General features: G+C 34.2%; 2 protein-coding genes across 9 annotated transcripts in view; one reads left to right on the top strand and one right to left on the bottom strand.

Annotated features, from left to right (window-relative positions):
• Positions 1-18,216, top strand: part of LOC145946224 (neuroglobin) — a 207,179-nt gene that overhangs the window by 96,091 nt on the left and 92,872 nt on the right. The gene's annotated exons all lie outside the window — the stretch shown is intronic.
• Positions 1,364-18,216, bottom strand: part of LOC145946184 (uncharacterized) — a 67,071-nt gene continuing 50,218 nt past the window's right edge. For 4 of the 8 annotated variants that reach the window (XM_083055703.1, XM_083055733.1, XM_083055746.1 and 1 more), the window contains 13 exons: positions 17,782-17,919; positions 12,670-12,737; positions 12,139-12,428; positions 10,196-10,503; positions 8,305-8,915; positions 7,623-8,167; positions 6,809-6,989; positions 6,088-6,218; positions 5,659-5,807; positions 5,009-5,188; positions 4,709-4,813; positions 4,429-4,629; positions 2,066-3,666 (listed from right to left, as the gene is read on the bottom strand). In XM_083055703.1, coding sequence (XP_082911829.1) covers positions 3,505-3,666; positions 4,429-4,629; positions 4,709-4,813; positions 5,009-5,188; positions 5,659-5,807; positions 6,088-6,218; positions 6,809-6,989; positions 7,623-8,167; positions 8,305-8,915; positions 10,196-10,503; positions 12,139-12,428; positions 12,670-12,737; positions 17,782-17,919 — 3,069 coding nt within the window. In that variant the 3' untranslated portion in view covers positions 2,066-3,504. The other 4 variants (XR_014427022.1, XR_014427021.1, XM_083055719.1 and 1 more) reach the window with 4 other exon arrangements.

Genomic DNA, 18,216 nt, shown 5'->3' on the forward strand with positions numbered 1-18,216 from the left:
TCGAGATGACAAAATATTTTTAAAACTAGCTTTCTCAATTTATATTTGCTCATAATGATCAATGAAGGTTTTAATCATCAATGTGGAAGTATTTACTTACAGCAAAACAAGAGATATCTTTAAAGCTCCACTGAAACGCATTATCATTCACTTTCGCCGTGCTGCGGATGTAGGCATTAGGCAGAAATTAACGCGGCAATTAGCGGCAATCATCGTCGGACGCGCACGCAATTTCTCGATAATTAAAAACCTAGTGCCATGCACTTCCAACTCTCATTATGAGATTGATCGAGGATAACTGGAGGAACTGTGTAAGCAAAAATAATTATCGTCCAGAGAGCGATTACCGGCGCGACTTGTCGCGACGCGGCCCGAGGTCAGAGGCTATAATAACAGATCACTTTGGTCGAGCCGTTCACAACTGTTACGTTGTAACAGTTAATGCGCAATTATTCAATTGAACAAGACGGTTGATTCACGAAGGAACTGGCCGCGGCAGAAAGTTCAGAAAACGCCGCGAAGAAGCCACGAATTTTCGCCGACAAACAGGAGAAAGCTGGAAAAATTTATTACTCCGATGATGAAGTCTGACAGTTGCGATATATAAATATAAATATAAATTCTGACAGATATATAAATTTTAAATGCGTTCTAAAAGTGTCAAATTATAAACGTTTATATATATATATTTTTTTTTTATATAAATTTAATTTCTTTTGGACTCAAGATATTTTTCGTCAGAATTTTTTCAATTTTAATATCAACATTAAATTTTATTATCGAGTAAATTCTAGAATTAATAAATTTTAAATATTGTTAATTATATCAGATAAACACAAACAAAATCCTTCTTGTAATTATATTAGAATTTATTTTAGAAACTCTAATGAGAAATAATGTTTTGCATAATGAATATCTTTATTTTCAATACGTGGTGATTTAAAAAATTATTAATGACTCGTTATCGTTAACACGTATATCAATTCTAAATATCAAAATGAAGGAAGAATGTTATGTTCAAACTTTCCATTTATCCTGGGAAATCTCCAGTTATTACGTTATTAAAGCGGCTTTGCAAGTAGCTTAACGTCATGCCTCCACATTTTGAAATAAAAATTTATTAGCATGTTTTATAAATCCTAAAGAATTTTATCTGTAATCAAGCATGTTTTATAAATGCTGAAGAGATTTATCTGCAATCGTTTATTAAATACAAGATTTAACAACATAATAATAATAATAATAATATTAATATTAATAATTATATTAATAATAATACAAATATTAATAATAATAATAATAATAATATTAATACAATAATAATAATAATAATAATAGAATAATAGAAACATTCATAGAACTAATTAACTGTACAATAGTTAATATGTCGACAGAGAACAAAGTGGAACTCGAGATACATAGCACCAGCTAGAAACTTAAAAAACTTTTCATAATATATTCTTAAAATATTGATCAGAAGTAATCGCTGAAAGTAAAATGCATATAATAAATTTTTTGAACAATGCATAATTAATATATATTTTGCCGATTAATAATTCTACACATCTGCAGTTTATGTATTCTCGAGTGAGAATAGAAAGCGCTATTGCTCGAGTATCAAAATGTGGCGTGTCTTCTCATGACTCCATGTGACTCAATCACAAGCAGCGATTATCGTTGTCGTTGTCGTCGCGACAAGGGAACAGGTATCGATTCTTTGGTATCGACATTACACGGCGCATGCTGCCATGCGACCAAAATTTAGGATAACATAAAGCGAGCACAGGAATATATCGAAAAAGCATTACTATTTCACGCCATTAAACATATCCGATTGTTTTGTATAAGTAGTCTATATTCCAAGAAAAACAAGCATAAATATATTGAAATATAATGCAAATTGCGAATTAATTTATTCTGATAATACTAATCGATAGATACCAACGTTTTCAACAACGTAACAGCAAACTCAGGAATCCTGTGAAATCCTGTAAAATCTCGATTGTCTCATTTTTATTTATCTTATTTTTTTATACTTTTTGGTGTTCCAGAAATTTGGCTGAAAACAACACATAGCGTTATTTTGTAAAAAATTAGAAGTGAATTTTTTTTTTATCAGCGCTACAGTCGAACAAAAATATCGATGTTTTGAGACACATTCGGCATTATTATCGGTACATAATATAAATATTACAAAAATCTGTGGATTTTTTGTGACGGAAAATCTCGTACATCCTACCTCGACGACGTCTCTTTGGCAAACATACCTTTGTGATTTATTGTTCCCAGTGTGCATTTTCTCGAGCTTAATCGCCGAGCTTTATCAGCGCCACGAATTGTCGCCCACGGTCGAGTCGCATCATCGGCATTCAGTCCATACGCATAATCTACATAGTAATCTTATCATCTCTAATGAACGACCTGGGAGGGCGGAACAGTCAAGGTTCTCGCGAGCCGGGTCATCATTTCTCTACACGTTTCTCCGTAGGATAAATACAGTCTAACAATAGATCTCTCTTAGAACTAGAAAGAAGGTCGTACTGATAATAAAAGTATTTACATTTTTAGCTTTCAAACTACCAAATCGTAGTCCCTTATCTAAAGCTTCGCTCTTCGAGCCTTCTATTTTTGCCATGTTATCTTCACATTCACTTGTAATTATTTTTTATATAATTGAAAAAATTTGGAACGCGTGGTATTAATTTTCTCTTTTAATCTTAAGTCTTTATTTTATTTTTAAGCTTATATTTTTGTTCTCATCGTAAACAAATCGTTTTGCAACATTCGAGGAAATGCATTATCAGTTTGATGAAGTGCGTAATATTTCGAAGAACGATTACGATAATATCTATGAATCGAGAGAAGATAGATCATTAGAAATTAGCTACAGCAATTAATATGCAGAACATATTTTTTAAATATTTGTTCAAAAATATAGTGTGAATGTTATTGATACTGTAAAGATCTATTTGTGAATCTATAGATGTTATTTATAATTAGTAAATAATGTAAATTTAAAAAAAGTTTCTTAGATTTTAATTTTTCGTAGTTGCAATTTTTTTTATATAAATGTAAAAATGTAAAAAATATTTAATATATTATTTAATACTTTCAAAATAACTTAATGTAGACGTCAAACAGAAACACCTTTCGATCAAATTGCTATTTTATAAACTGTTTAAATGCGCGAATTAATCTCTATCTTCTGTGATTAATTAACAGTGGTGCGAACTTACGCTAGAACGAATCTCTTAAACACATTATAAAATTATTGCGCATTTCAACGAGCGTAGATTGTACAAACGAGAAAGAGAGTTCAAACCTTACGGCGTTTTCAAGCTCCTTTTGAGGGACGCCTTGACACATTCGTCAATCAAAGGAATCAAGGGAAAGGAATTCCGTGCTAAATCTGCGTTCTTCATTCTCTTTTCTTCTACAGATTCAGATCTTTTTTTCTCCAATTTCTCCCTCCCCTTACTGAAATGTTTGTGCCTTGCGAAAGATTCATACTACATAAATCGGATCTTTGCACACTGAAATCCTCGCTTCCTGAAGGATTCTCAACCTCGGACCCAGGGGAACTCCCATCTTTTGTAACCTTTCCTCGCTCAGATAAGGCAATTCCACCATCCCGACTTTTTCTTTTTCGAAAGCAGTCGCGTATTTCTTCAAATAAAAATACGAAAGATATTGTAATTATTATTAAATTATAGGTCTGTAATTTATGGTACAACCGACAAGAAGCTAATTCTTCATGAAAAAATAAGTCGAAATTACGGAATGAAATTTTTTAAAAGGCTTTGTTTTTGAGAAAATCGAAATAAATATTAGTATAGTTTAGTAAAATAGTAAAAATATTAGTATACTTTAAATATTAGTTAAGTACGCGTGCACTTGATTAAGACACAAAGAGTAAATATTGATTTCCGTATCGAGATCCGCTGAACAGCATTTTATTCGGTCTGTTCTTTTTAGCTGAACTGGCTGCACTAGTTCAAAGTTTATCTTTTTTATCCAAATTTTTACTCCAAATTGGAAAGAAAAAGATAAACTCTGAACTAGTGCAGCCAGTTCAGCTAAAAAGAAGACCTCTTATTAATCAAGTGCATGCGTACTCAACTTTTATAAAAAAAACAAAGTCTCGTATGAAAAAATTTCATTTTGCAATTTCGACTTATTTTTTTATGAAGAATTAGTCCCTTGCCGGTTGTACCATAAATTACAGACCACCCTATATTATTCTTTCAATCAAGAAATAATATAAGACTCTTTATTTTAAATAGCTCATTATTCAAAAACATGAATGCGTCGATAGTTAAAAAAAAATGAACATATTAATGACACATTTGTCTAAAAGAATTTTTTTACGTTTAAAAAATCATCTATTTTTTTTCAAAATACATCCGATATGAATAATGGCATTCTTACCTCATACCCAAGTTCCCTCAGAAATAATCTGATAAGAGGAGGCTCCGTCCCGAAGAACTTGGTCAGCTTCTTCACCCTCGATGGATTGGAAAGCGCCGGCAGTTCCGAGTCCTTGATCAGGGGCTGCGACTGTGACCTGACCATCGCCATGCTCGTTTGCGTTCTGAGAGTCGCAATCTCGCACTTTATGCTCTCCATTTCCTGCGAAAGCCTGGTAGTAGTAGAGTCTTGGAAATTCCAGCTCGTTTCGCACTGCAATATTTTCTAACCATTCTCTCACCTGTATCATCAGATGTTGAGTCCTCATCTCTGAACTCAAGTGTGCCACCGATCTTGCCAACGTCACCACGTGCGATTCCAGTCGCTGGAAACGCTTGTTGATACTCTGCGCAATCATAGTTATTTTACAGAAATTTTTTAACGGCAGAGTTATTTTGAATAAAATGGGAATAATGATTTCTATAAGTCATAAAATATATAATAATATAGTACTTTTCAAATTTCACATTTCAAAGGTTTGACAAAAGAGATCTTTTATGTGCGAGTAAAAAGAGAACAGAAAGATATTAACTTTGCTAACCTTGATGTCTTTGGCTTTCTTCATTCTGTCATCAATCACGTGGGATCTACGTTTGTCGTGATGCCTCGTGACAGGTCTGGATGACACGGACGATGTTGGCAACGATGAAACGGAGCCATAACTAGTAAGTCCTCTCGCCTTCCGTCTCTTTTTCACGCTTCCGCCGAGTAATTTAAGTACCTGCGACAGTTTTTTCGCATGCAAATTGAGATAAATTCAATTACACTGGTGCCATGAGCACTTTCAGCGTACAATGTCCACGTTAATTTTAGTACGTAGTCCCATTTTACCACGACCGTAGAAAAAGTGACATGTCTAATATTTTTTACGTTTAAATTTGCATATGCAATGTATTTTGCGTCTTCTATATATTATTATATTGATTTTTTAGAGAAGAGTAAAATAATTAAATATGATGACATATTTATATTATTAATAATGTAATGAAGAAAGGGAGAAAGAAGGAGGAAAAGATTCTCATTTTGTATTTAAAATATATAATATAATAATAAAATATATTTTTATGTTCAAAAAAATATAGAAAGCAATGCAATTTTATTTTAATTTTACATAACACAAATTTTTCGAAACGAAAACAGGGTAACAATAAAAATAGCGAATGATTTTATTAAAATGATATTTAAACTTACTTCGCTGTACATATTTTCTAATCCTTCCAATTGTTTTCTGATCGTCCTTGCATCGGCAGTACTGAGATCAGAATCGCTCCTGTCCAACATGGAATCTAAATCAAGTCCCGTCGTAGTGGATGTTAAATCAGCGGCTTCTACTCCGAAAACTGAAAGAGAGAACATTTATACAGATACACTATTATTAATTTAAAAAAAAATTAAGACTTAAGAAAAACACTTATTAATCATAATAATTAAATATATGTATTGTAATTAAATTAATCAAATATATGTAATCAAATATAGAAAATGAACACAATCTTAATGATGAAAGAAATTTGAGTTCAATGTTATAAAATTAAAAAATTTTACGTTAAAATGATTACGTTTACAAAAAGGAGAATGTTAAGAAATATTTGTTTCTTTTTAAAGCGATTAAGTACTTACGATGAGAAAACTTTTTCGCAGCTTCCTTCTTGGATGTCGAAGCACCGCGATGTTTTGTGCTGCTCGAGAAGCCTCTCTTTTCCATAGCCTTGCTATAATCGCTGTAATTTGGTTTCGATCCATATGGTAAACTAAAATTTCCACAAAGACCCTCTTATTATAATATAATATTAGCAAGCATTAAACCTTCGCGATTGAAGCAGTATTAAAGTATTAAAGTGTTAAGTTTGAGATCAAAGAATAAAAGGCGAGGGAAGTAAATTTGTTTCATGTTAAACAATGAAAAATTATTTTATAAAATTAATTGATTGGAAATGTTAAGACAAAAGTAATGATTTGTTTATTATCTACGTTTTAATAAGCATAGTCAAAATTTGTATTTAATACATTCGCATATTATATTATATGTTATAAAGCAATAATTAATATAGAGGTATTGAAAATATTATCCAATGTATAATTGTTTTTTATATTAGGATAATTAATAATGAAAAATTTCATGTGTTTCGCTGAATGAATATCTCACACAAGTCTTGTGACTAAGAATTTAAAGCTGCAACGGCGTTATTTATTTTTAACATTGTAGAGGCCATTTTTCGGCCAGACAGCGATATTGGAATTTCGATTCGCCGGGTAGGCAAAATCGGAAGTGGTTCTGGGCGGTGACCGGAAATAACACCGGTTATGCGAAGAAGAGGGACCTTGTTTGAAGTCAGGTTACCTCGTTGAGTATCGATTTCTCGGCGTACGTGGGCTGTCATGGGGTGACAACGGCGGTAGAGGTGGTGTCACTGAGGATACACTTTCGGACAAGGTAGAGTGCGCCATCGCAGGAACGTCCCTCGGCTCCAAAATACTCCTCAACTCAGACTCCACTATGTCGACCCATTCGGAGTCTTGTACTTTGAAAGAGGAACGAAAATATAGAAACCACGTACTCTCGATAGACTGACGAGCGATCGATACTTCAAAACCTTGCACAACCAAAACTTTGCAAAACTTTGCAAAAGACAAATGCAACCGATTGAATTATTGAGAATATAGAAAACTACAAATATCAAAATTAAGATAATAATTTATCATAATTATTTTTGTAATGTTATATAAATAGACAAAGTAATCTATTATAAGCTTTCTTTTTTTAAAAATATAATAACTCACCACTTTTTTATATTTTTGTAATAAAAAATTTTCTTTATGCAAAACACAATTATTTTTATTAATTAAAATTGTTTAGATGCTAAGGTAATGTAATAAAAAAACGTTAATAAATTTCTTTTAAACACAAGAGATACATTTAAAAAAAAAATAAAGATTTTTTTTTCAAAATAGTTCATTACGATATTTGTTATATCAAGGTAATTTGTTAAATTGAATATATATGTATATTGATCTTTTATTACGTTTTATATAAAAAAATAACATATAAGAAATATATATTAACATATAAAAAAATAACAACCAATACAAAAGATGATCAAGTGTGAATCAGAAAAAATTATAATCAAAAAGTTTAAATTAAAATCGATGCTTACCCTGTGCCAGAGTTTGATCGTCGGGCGGCGGGCGTCTACCGCTTGAATAAATTGCGGAGCCTCTTCCAGAATCGACATTCGAGGAACTCTGACCGGCCTTGTCGTAATCCGAGCCCGAGCCCTGATTCTGGATCTTCAACCGGCCAATACCTTGCTCCAGGTCGTCTTTCCTGCTATCTAATTTCACTACGGTCTCTTTTCCGGAGTATTGCCCTCCCTCGAGCCTCTTCGACGCTTCGCCGATCATTTTTGTGGCCAGGCCGACTCTCAAACCATCTGTGTCGCCGGCGGGTTTAGAATTAAAATGACCCTCCTGCTCCGCTCTTTTCTGCAACTCCTCGATCCTCTTTTGCACGGAGTTGCTCTCCACCGTGTTTTGACCTCCCTCTTGACCCGACGATCCTTGTTCCTGTTCCTTTTTCGAGGCCCGCGTTTCATCTCGTCGAATACCGAAGCTAGTCTCCGGACGATACTCTTCGTTCCTTTGCGATCCATTTCTTCCGGGCGTTTCACCCTGATTTCGATCCTCCACTGTGATCTCGTATCTAAAATATATTTCATTAACATTTAAAAAAATTTACACAATTAATTTTATTTTTGTCTTTTAATGTATTATATAAAAAAGATACTAATTGCAGTCACTACGTTTAAAAAATCTCTCTAATACATTTTCAAGCCCTACCTCTCCTTGTCTAACGGGTCCACCGCGAGATTCTTCATGTTCTCCGCGGGATTCTTCACGGCTTCAGCATTTCGTTCGTCTTCGTAGCAGAGTTGCGGTTGCGAAGCTGCCTTCTCGATACCCTTGGCGGAGTTCCGCCTCTGGAACTCTGTCTCCTGAGTACTCTCGGTCTTCATGTACATCTGGGGAACGCCGTATCGAGGTCTACCCTGAGCGTAATGATAGTACATCTCCTGGCCCGACACACGAAGTTCTTGCGCCTGTCTGGATGTGCTCGGAAGATCGATCTGTGATCTCGACATGGCCTGCCTGGCCTGCTGATATTGTTGATAGGAAACGCTATTAGCGAAGTATGACTGCTGCACATTTCGCGTGCCCGCTGTTTGCGAATTCGGCTGTCCGGCCATTTGTTGCTGATGCATCTGCTGGATCAACTGACGCTGATGCAAGTTTTGAGCATGCTGCTGCGCGAACCGCGGACTCTGATGATGATTTTGATTTTGATGGAGCAATTGCTGGGAACTTTGGAAGCCCTGGCTCGTCGGCGGCATCGCGTTACCTACTTGATGTTGCTGCACAGACAGACCGTGCAGTTTTTGCGTGCCTTGCCCCTGAAGCAACCAACCGAATCGTTAATAATGATTTACCGTTAAGTAATGAATGCCTGCTTGCCTCGTGTAGGATTGTAATGTATTAGAGAGAGCTCTCTACCTTAGCTAGAATTTAATTATAGCATAAGTGTAATGAGTTTTCAAAGTTTTTCTATTGTACTAGCAGTGAAAAGTATTAAAAAAACAATATTATGAATGACCGCATTGCTTCCTCGTTGATTTACTATTCCGTTATTTACACTGTTACACAGCATTCATTATCATTACAACGTTATTAAACAAATTAAAGTGTTGGCACGCGATTAGGCCAGTATCAATCATTATACACGGTGGACGGAACGTTTCCGCGAGGCTTGTCACGCAACATTATGTTATGTTAAATTTCGAATATCACATCGCATGATCTAACATTTCCACGTGCGATCGTTCTTGTATAAAAGATGGTTGGTGAATGTCTACGTTATTATGTCATTTGAATTTATATGAAGAAAACCATGAGAAAGCATGTGACAAGCTGTGAAGCATTTATTTTTCTGTCAGCTGAGGGGTCTTTGTTTCTTACACACGCAAGGAATATCCGCATCCGTATATCTACATCCGGATTATGCGATATTTTACGTATCGAAACACTGTGATATATATTTTATTTAAAAATCAATCTTTTTATAATAAATTTTAATAGATCAATTTTAATAGATTAATTTCAATTAAATTTATTTTCACAAATTTTTTATTTAAAGAATTGTTTTCAGAGAAGAGAAATATTAGTTTTAAGAATAATATCTTTATATAATGGCACTCAACATAAAAAGAATATCTTGAATAATATCAAATTTTTTTAAAGAGAAATATTTGACATTTTTTAAAAAGAGACATTTAAAAGATATTTAAAAACATTTTAAAAAAATCAATTTTTGTGAAAAATGATTACCCATTCGAACCCGCAATTAAATTTATAAACTAGCAATTAATAAATAATATTATATTCGAAATTATTATTATATTTTGACATCTTATAATGTGAATTTTATTCACTTTAAGAGCAAAGTGGGAACCTGTATTTTTAAAGGACTTTCTTTTTCATTTATTACAGTTTCAAAAACTCTTTTATGCCACACACAGGTCCTTTCTTCCAAGAAGTAACATAAAATATTCAACTTTCTCTCTGTCTCGAGAATCTTTAATATCAAATTTTCATTTGATTTATTCGCTATAACTTGTATCGAAGTTAGACGTCATGAATATTTTTTATCTCAATCTTAGAAATTTAGAAATTGTACCTGTCCTTGCGCGGGACTCTGATGAATTCCCTGGTGCATTTGCTGGCCGGTCATACCGCCTGGTGCCTGAGCCATGTATTCTCTCGTAGCATTCTGCACCTGCTGCGCACCTGTCGCGGTTTGACCGAAAGCAGAAACTTGGGTTTGATGAACCGTTTGAACTCCTCCTGGTGGAGTATGATGGGTCACGTGGAGTTGAGCGCTCTGTCCCGGTAAATTTGGCTGAACAGTCGCGGTCGGTTGTAGTTGGCCTGGCAGAGGTATGTTTTGCTGGTTGCTTTGATAGACGTACGAATGACCGTACTGGCCTGAGTGACGAGAGAAAGTTTCGATATTATTTTTATCCATTATATTATTACGAGAAAAAAGTTCATTCTAGCACCAACCATATATATGGCACACGATATCTATAATAAAAAATATTTTTCTCTTTTAAATACTTTTCAAAATCTTTTTGTAATTTATATATTGAACCGAGATAATTAAGTTATCTTTTGTTAAATTTATATGATGAAAATAGTACATGCTATGTATAAACGCTTTAAGCAGATATTTCAACTACCCATGGAATTGAAGTAAAGCTAACATGTTGCATCATAAGACATACGTGCTCGTTCTAAACGCCATCGGGAATGCTAAAATGTATGAATATGCAATATGCTACTAAAGTTAATTAAAAGGAAAGTATCTCCTCCATTTCCAGTTAATGTTTGAAATGCACATTTCATGAACAAGTTATTATGATTATAGCAATTTCGACAGCACACAGAAAAGTTTAAACGCTAAAAGACACAAGTATATAATTTCAACGAAATTCGAATATTAACAGAAAATTTCTGATAAAAGCGATCAAAGCCGGAAATTTATAAATTTAGTTGAATAAGTTAAATAAAATAAAATCGTACGGTTGATTTTAACAACGTTCTCCAAATACATTCATATTAAATATTTATCAGCTCTATAAATATAACTTTATCTTTTATCAATATGTTTGCTTTCTTTCTCTGTGTTTCTATAACGTCTTTTAAATTATTCCTGCATTTTATTCGATAGTTAGAGATTGATGAATCATTCGAAATGTAAGAGCCTAACATTCGCCTATATCGACCACCAATCTCTCTAATCGAGCGAACGATTAGAGAGATATTACTTACGTATTAAAGTTATAGTAGATCGCAGAATAATAGCAACGATATTGCGCGTACGACTCTCGTCTTCGTAAGTTGTGACTTTAGAAGTTTGCACAATGAACGAATAACTGCGCGAAAACGAAGAAAGTCTTTGAGTCGCGTGCACAGTAAGCCGTGAATGACAAGCTGCGAGTTATGAGCGATAGGAAATAAGTTCACTTATTAAATAAAAATCAGAGTTATGTAGGTTCAATGCAATATAGTCTATACACATCAATCATCCAGTTATGGCAGATAATGTTATGTTGGATATCATTGTTTAAAGATATGAAGGTTTTGATTGAAATTCGCAGCTTATTTTTAATTTATATAAAATATTAAAAATAATATATATATATATATATATATATATATATTCTAGAAATTTATTAAGTTTTTGTATAATAGAAAATTAATTGATGCTACTTAATTAAACAAAGCAATTGATAAATAAAAAATTTCTCTTACAAGAACTGACTTATGTGAGATTAATCATTAATTGCTCTTGTTATAATTAAAAAGTTCGCTTGTGCGTTTCGAGGAGCTGCAGAGAAAACCGTTATTATGCACGCACGCTATGCACTTTACTCACTACTTTGCATTTAGAAAACTCAAGATTCCGTCATTTAACGTTCCGCTCGACAAGGCTCTTTCCTCAGATTAATTCATCAACATTAATGAGCTTTAATTAACGGGCACCTTGCGGTAAGCATCGCGCCTTAACGCGCGCCTAATTACTTAATGCAGCATCTTATTCGGCCACGTTCGACTTACCGTAAGCATTTTTCGAATATTGCTGCACGTTAACTGATGGCTCCTGCGCGCGAGGCTTCCCGTAGATACCCTCCTTCTTCCTGGCCTCGTCATCGTCGATGCTCCTGCTCGACTTTCGCAGCTCCTCCGTGACGTTATTCAGACTGGCTTCCGCCTCCGGCTCGGTGTCCTTACGACTCGGTCCGAAACGGCTCGAAATCATGTCCTTAATGGTATGGTAGGTCCTGGACAGGGACTTTGTCTTCTCCTCGTCAATCTTCGTCGTCCTCGGCACCGCTCCGGACGTCGATCTGATAAGAATAACAATCGGAAGTTTAATTTCTCGAGGGCATTAACGCGATATACGCGGCATCATCAGATAATATTGATCATTCGCTACGATTGCACGCGAAAAATGATTTATTTTATTTTATTTAGCATCGATTGTATCAGCAATATATGAGAGATTCGATAGAACGTCTGAGATACAAATTTCTTCAGAGAAAGATCTGCATAATTCATGCGAGCGGAAAATGAGCGGGAGATAATTACGAGTAGGTGTCCTGTGACTGATGATTCCTCGCTTGACCGTCCTGTCTCACTTCCTGCATTTGAGTTCCCTGTAAAAGAAAAACATATTCGCCAAGTGAGCACGTGTCGTTAATGATCGACACACATCGTTAATAAAATATCCTATATGGACGTGTAAATCATGGAGCGTGTGTATAATGTCTATATAAATCCGTTAACTTTGCAACCGGCGGTTTTATTAGACGCGTCTAATTAAGTCGTCTAAACGAGGAATACGTAATTACGGATCGGCAGCGACAGGAACGCAATAGCGTATCGCGAAGTAGCGCTTACCAAGCGCATCGACAAAACTTCCCCTTCGATTAGAAACGATCTAAACGGCAAGGAGATGAAATCCAATTAAAGTTAAATAACTTGCCCGTGCGTTGTTAACGAGCTGATATATTAATTAAATTATTCGCTACCCGTGAGCGCGCATTAATTTGTCGACACGCGTACGTTCATATAATTACGAACTTTGTTATATACACGTATTAGTGTTAGAGGAAGGTTGTTTACGCAGTTTGAACGCGTCAAAAAGTAACTGGATGCATGTAAAACTTTTTACGACTAGACAAATTATAATGTTACGCGACTATACATCGTTTTATGGTCCAAAAGAGATGCGGTAAATATTAATAAAAGCGTTTCATCCCGTTAAAAGCAAATGCATAAACGAGAGTAAGCGGTAATTAAACTTTTACTTGATAGGAATTTTTTAACTATACGGTTCAAAAGACGATTCTCTTTAATAATTCCGCGCGCGAATTCTTCAGAGATGGTTCGAACAAACAATTCATGGCTTCGAAATGACGTGCACTATGACACAAGTAGTATCGTAAAGTCGTCTAACTTTCAACAAGCGGAACTCATCTAAAGTTTGCTCCCAAAACGTACTTTGACGTGCCGAGAATAATAAAACCGAATGAGAGACTTCAGTGAAATAAGCCCTCGCGATTTTAATGTTCATAGTTCTGGCCCAACTGCCGGGAAATTATACCAAGTCAAACCTCCGCAGATACGTAATTTCACGGACAAACAAGAATTTAACCGCTACGTTGTGCACATAGAAGAGATTCGTAGTTCAAACGGAATCGTCGGGGGCGATTTGCGAAATCCATCTTTTCTCTCAAAGAGAATGTCGAACGAATAATGTTTCGGTAAACCGCGCGCTTTTGCGGCGGGAGGAGAATTAAGCTGCGGATTCTGTGAAAATATATCGTTATTCGACTGAAGCAAAGATAGGTATATATTAAATGTAAGCTCTATTATGTATATCAGCATTTTTATTTTTATTTTTATTATTGCTGTCATTTTATTCACACAAAATCTATTTAATCTATTTCATAAAAAAAGAGAGGGAGGAGGAGAGAGAGAAATCGAATAATATATTATATACTTATTTAGTAATCAAAGAATTAAGAAAAACTATAAAGAAAAATATTGCAGCATGGATATTAACAATAAGAGAAAATAGAAAGATTTGTTGTCAAACTGAGTAATCAGCCATCTTAATCAGTTATCGTAAACTTTCTATTATATACAAATGCTTCTCAAAATATAATGTGATTAAATTAATGATATACATTCCTGGCGTGCGAAATTATAGAGACTTTATAACGCAATTACGAGAAATAATTCTATTTGGTCGTCGCTCGTAAAACATAATATATTACCGAACAGGCTCGAAAAAGCGATTCCCTGCGAAGAAGGGAATTGCCATCCGGACGGCTAACAGCCGGACCGTCGGCCACACGGGGAATTTCAAAGTTAACGCACTGAATCCTACAGTTCTCGGGAAGAGATGCGCCTGGAATAACAACGGCTCGCGTATAGGGCCCCGCGGACACGCATCTCGCATACGGGAAAACCTCTCTGACTTATGGCCACGCTGATATCGTGCCGGGATTACGAGTCGTACGAGAAATAAAAACTGAGCTTTGTACCCGGGGCGCTACGCTTGGAGAAATCATGGAAAAATAATCTCGATAACGCTTTTTATGCGAGAGAAAGTGCCTCTATATTTAAATTTAAAAAAATAAAAATAGATGAATGACTAGAATCCAATCAAGCATTTGTAAATATTACACGAGAACGAGAAAGCTTTTTCAAATTTTTAAAAATAATATTTGAGAGCCAGGCGCAGTAATCAGTGAGTAAATTCTTCTTCCTTTTCACATATTATTTGAAAATAATATTTGAAAAGAAGAAATAATTTGCACACCTATTTTATCAGGTCTGGCTCTTAATTAGTCCGCTCCCCCTATTTGTGGATATCAGTATCAGAGTCTTCCATCTCTGAAAACGCTTTTGCATTCAAATGAAATATGGATTGTTTATTATCTCTTCACATCGTTCTCTATATACATATATTATTATAAAAGGTAGTATTTTTAGAAACTTAAAACTCTCTCTTTGAATATTTCGGAGCATTATATAAGGCACGTTCATAGAAATGTTACTCGAAAGTTATTTTTGAAAGTTAAGATAAAAGATGGAAAACAAAAATAAAATTCCATAATGCTTTGAATCTTTTACACGTTCTTTTTCGGGCGAACTCTTCAATTCGTCGCATTTTCACACGTCGGAGAAACTTCCTCTGGCAAAACTGTAGTTCCAAGGCGGACGACCATATGTGATGTTAAAAAGAGAAAACAAAGTTGAAAGCTACAGCATTGGCTTTCACGAAAGTAGGAAAAAAATTTGCTTATGGAAGGCTCGAAGTTAGCAACGCATCTAGAGACCCTGAGAGTGTTGAAAAATAGGTTTACGAGCTACATAAAACCGTCTTCTGTCCTCTATCAGCGCTACAATCACGGTGCTGATTAAGTGTCTTCTCGCACGATGATATGTATTATGTAAAGTAGCTTTAAGTAATTCGAAAGGCAACGAAAGTTGGCCATTCTGCACGCCGAAGCGTATCGAGCTCGTAGGCCACATATGTACGAAATAGCGAAGAAATTTCCTTTATCACGTTCGCGCGATATTTGTATCGCAATTTACGACAATCCGGAAACTCCTTCCTCGCCTTCGACAAGTGTGACAGCAACATTTGCCATAATGATACTTCAAGAATGTGAAACAATGATTTATGATAGATTATAGACATGTGGAGCGATCACGATATTTTCATTAATGTATAATTTAGCAACATTGTGAAAACTAGAATCTCAGGAACACTGATAACTATTGTTTAGAATATTTTTTTATTGTAACAATGTGAAAATGGGCAAAAAAGGTTACATGTAAAATTGTACGGGAAATTTCAAAAGTTCTTTTACAAAAATTGTATGACAATTTTCCCGTATGCAGAAAAACTAGATTTTTATATGATAATATTTGCATCTAAATTCAAAAATTGTATTAAAAAAAATATCACATACATTTTATTCAATATTACACAAAATGTTTGAATGTTCTCCATGATCTATCTTCTTTTCATTCAGATATTTTTTTTAAATATAATAAGAAGTTTATAAACATCAAGGAAATTTACTTTAAGTATTTAATATAATCTTTACTTTTTTGCGTGTAAAATAAAAATTAAAAATTTTAATATTTCAAAAAATTATGTGACATTAAATTTATGAAATCGTTAAACATATTAATCAATCAATGCAGATGATTTTGCTGATAATACATTATTTTTGTATTAGCATACCGGTATATAACGTAAATTATCTTAATAAAAGAATTTAAAATACCTTTAAAATATCTCTTGTGAAAGAAGAAATAAAAAAAAAGTAAAACCGCTATAATGCGAAATTTGTTGAACACACACGCGCACGCACACATATATACACACATGTAAAACTTCAGGATAACAAGTAGAAAATAAAAGATTTTTTTCACACTGGGGAGATCTCAGGGAGATTTTGTAACAAAGTCGACTAATCAATCGCCTGGTGAACACAAGCGTTATCGAGCGAGAGTATATTTATTGCACACACACACACACACACACACACACACACACACACACACACACACACACAGTGCACCCAAGCTACATCAGTTTCAGAACTGATCGCCCGGAGCATTCAGTAAACGGTTTACCATAAGATCAATGGAATGCCCAATGGGCTATCCAAGGACAGGCAACTGCACAGTTTATCCTATGCGCAATTTCGTAAACACGGTGGACTGATTCGTAGTGTACTTACAGTATATTATCACAAGCGTAATACAGTTAAGGTCTTGCTTTGATGACGCATGGAAATGCGTCAATATAGTACATAGCGATTGCACGCATACAACCTCCCCTGTTTTTATGTTATTAAAGCAAATTTCATTTGGAGAGTGATCCAGAGGGATGTAATTTGTGCCCAGCAACATCAATCAATAGACAATTTGTTTCTAATTAAAGAATTACAATCTTTAACTTGAAATTTTAAATTAAAAATGGCTTTCTTTTTAATTAAATGAATTAACTTGCCATCACATTACGCACGGTATATTTCGCTAATATTAATGAAAAGAAAGTAATATAATAAATTTCAAAAATATTAAAATATTAAAAGGTAAAGAATTAAGAAATAAATATGATGTAAAAAATAAGCAAAAGAGAAAAGATCAAAAAAAGATATAATTGTGAGAATCGGGTATTTCGATCACTCATAAAAAATGAGTAAAGGATCATATGAATCATCTTTCGATCGGGCATCAATTTCCACATCTATCTTCTGAGATATCAATATGAAACCCGGAGAGAAAAATATATTACCGATGCCTATTGACATGGTATACGTGGGTGGCACATGTAAATAACGTCACACATACGTGACACTTGATTAATCGCAGAATTTCGTAACAATCATTCAATGACAATAGAGCCATTGTCAAAGGGAGCGGAAAATCCGTCATTCTGACTACCGACGGAAGTATAACAAGAAATAGATATAAGATTCAACATTAATCAATCTTTGATGAATATGACATTTATTAAACCATTGGATTTTTTGAATCTTGACTATGATTTATTGTCAAAAAATAAAAAAAAAATAAAAAAGACGCAAAGAAATCAATGTGATTTATTTCATTTCTCTCTCCTTTCTCTCTCCCAGTAGAATTATCGGGAAAATCAGACAGACTTACCTCTTGAACCCAGGCCTGTTGCTTAATCGGCGCATCCGGCGCAATAGCGACTCTTCCGGTGGTCCTCTGTTTGTACTCGTGAAGAATAGGTATCTTGGAATTCTTGTCTCCCGATGACAGGACCAACTCGCGTTCTATCTACGATCAGAAAGAGACAATGATTATTGTTTGCATAAAACAATTTCCTTTTTTCTCGATTATATTATTTAGAAATATAATTTGGAACATTTTCTTATAAATGTTTATTTATTCAGCGATGGTCATCAAATGGCCAATTAAAATGAAATAATTGACAGTTTTGAAAAACTTAAATTAATGTAATATTTTATCACTATTGCTAATCGTTCCGCAAATTTTTATACTACAAATTTTTGTACGGTTTTTAATTTATAATTCTTTCAATAATTCTAATAAAATTACTTCTTTATTTAAGAG

This window comes from Prenolepis imparis, unplaced genomic scaffold (genome assembly GCF_030444845.1).
Source record: "Prenolepis imparis isolate NDT839.2.m4 unplaced genomic scaffold, iyPreImpa1.0 SCAF_2, whole genome shotgun sequence".
Lineage (NCBI taxonomy): Eukaryota > Metazoa > Arthropoda > Insecta > Hymenoptera > Formicidae > Prenolepis > Prenolepis imparis.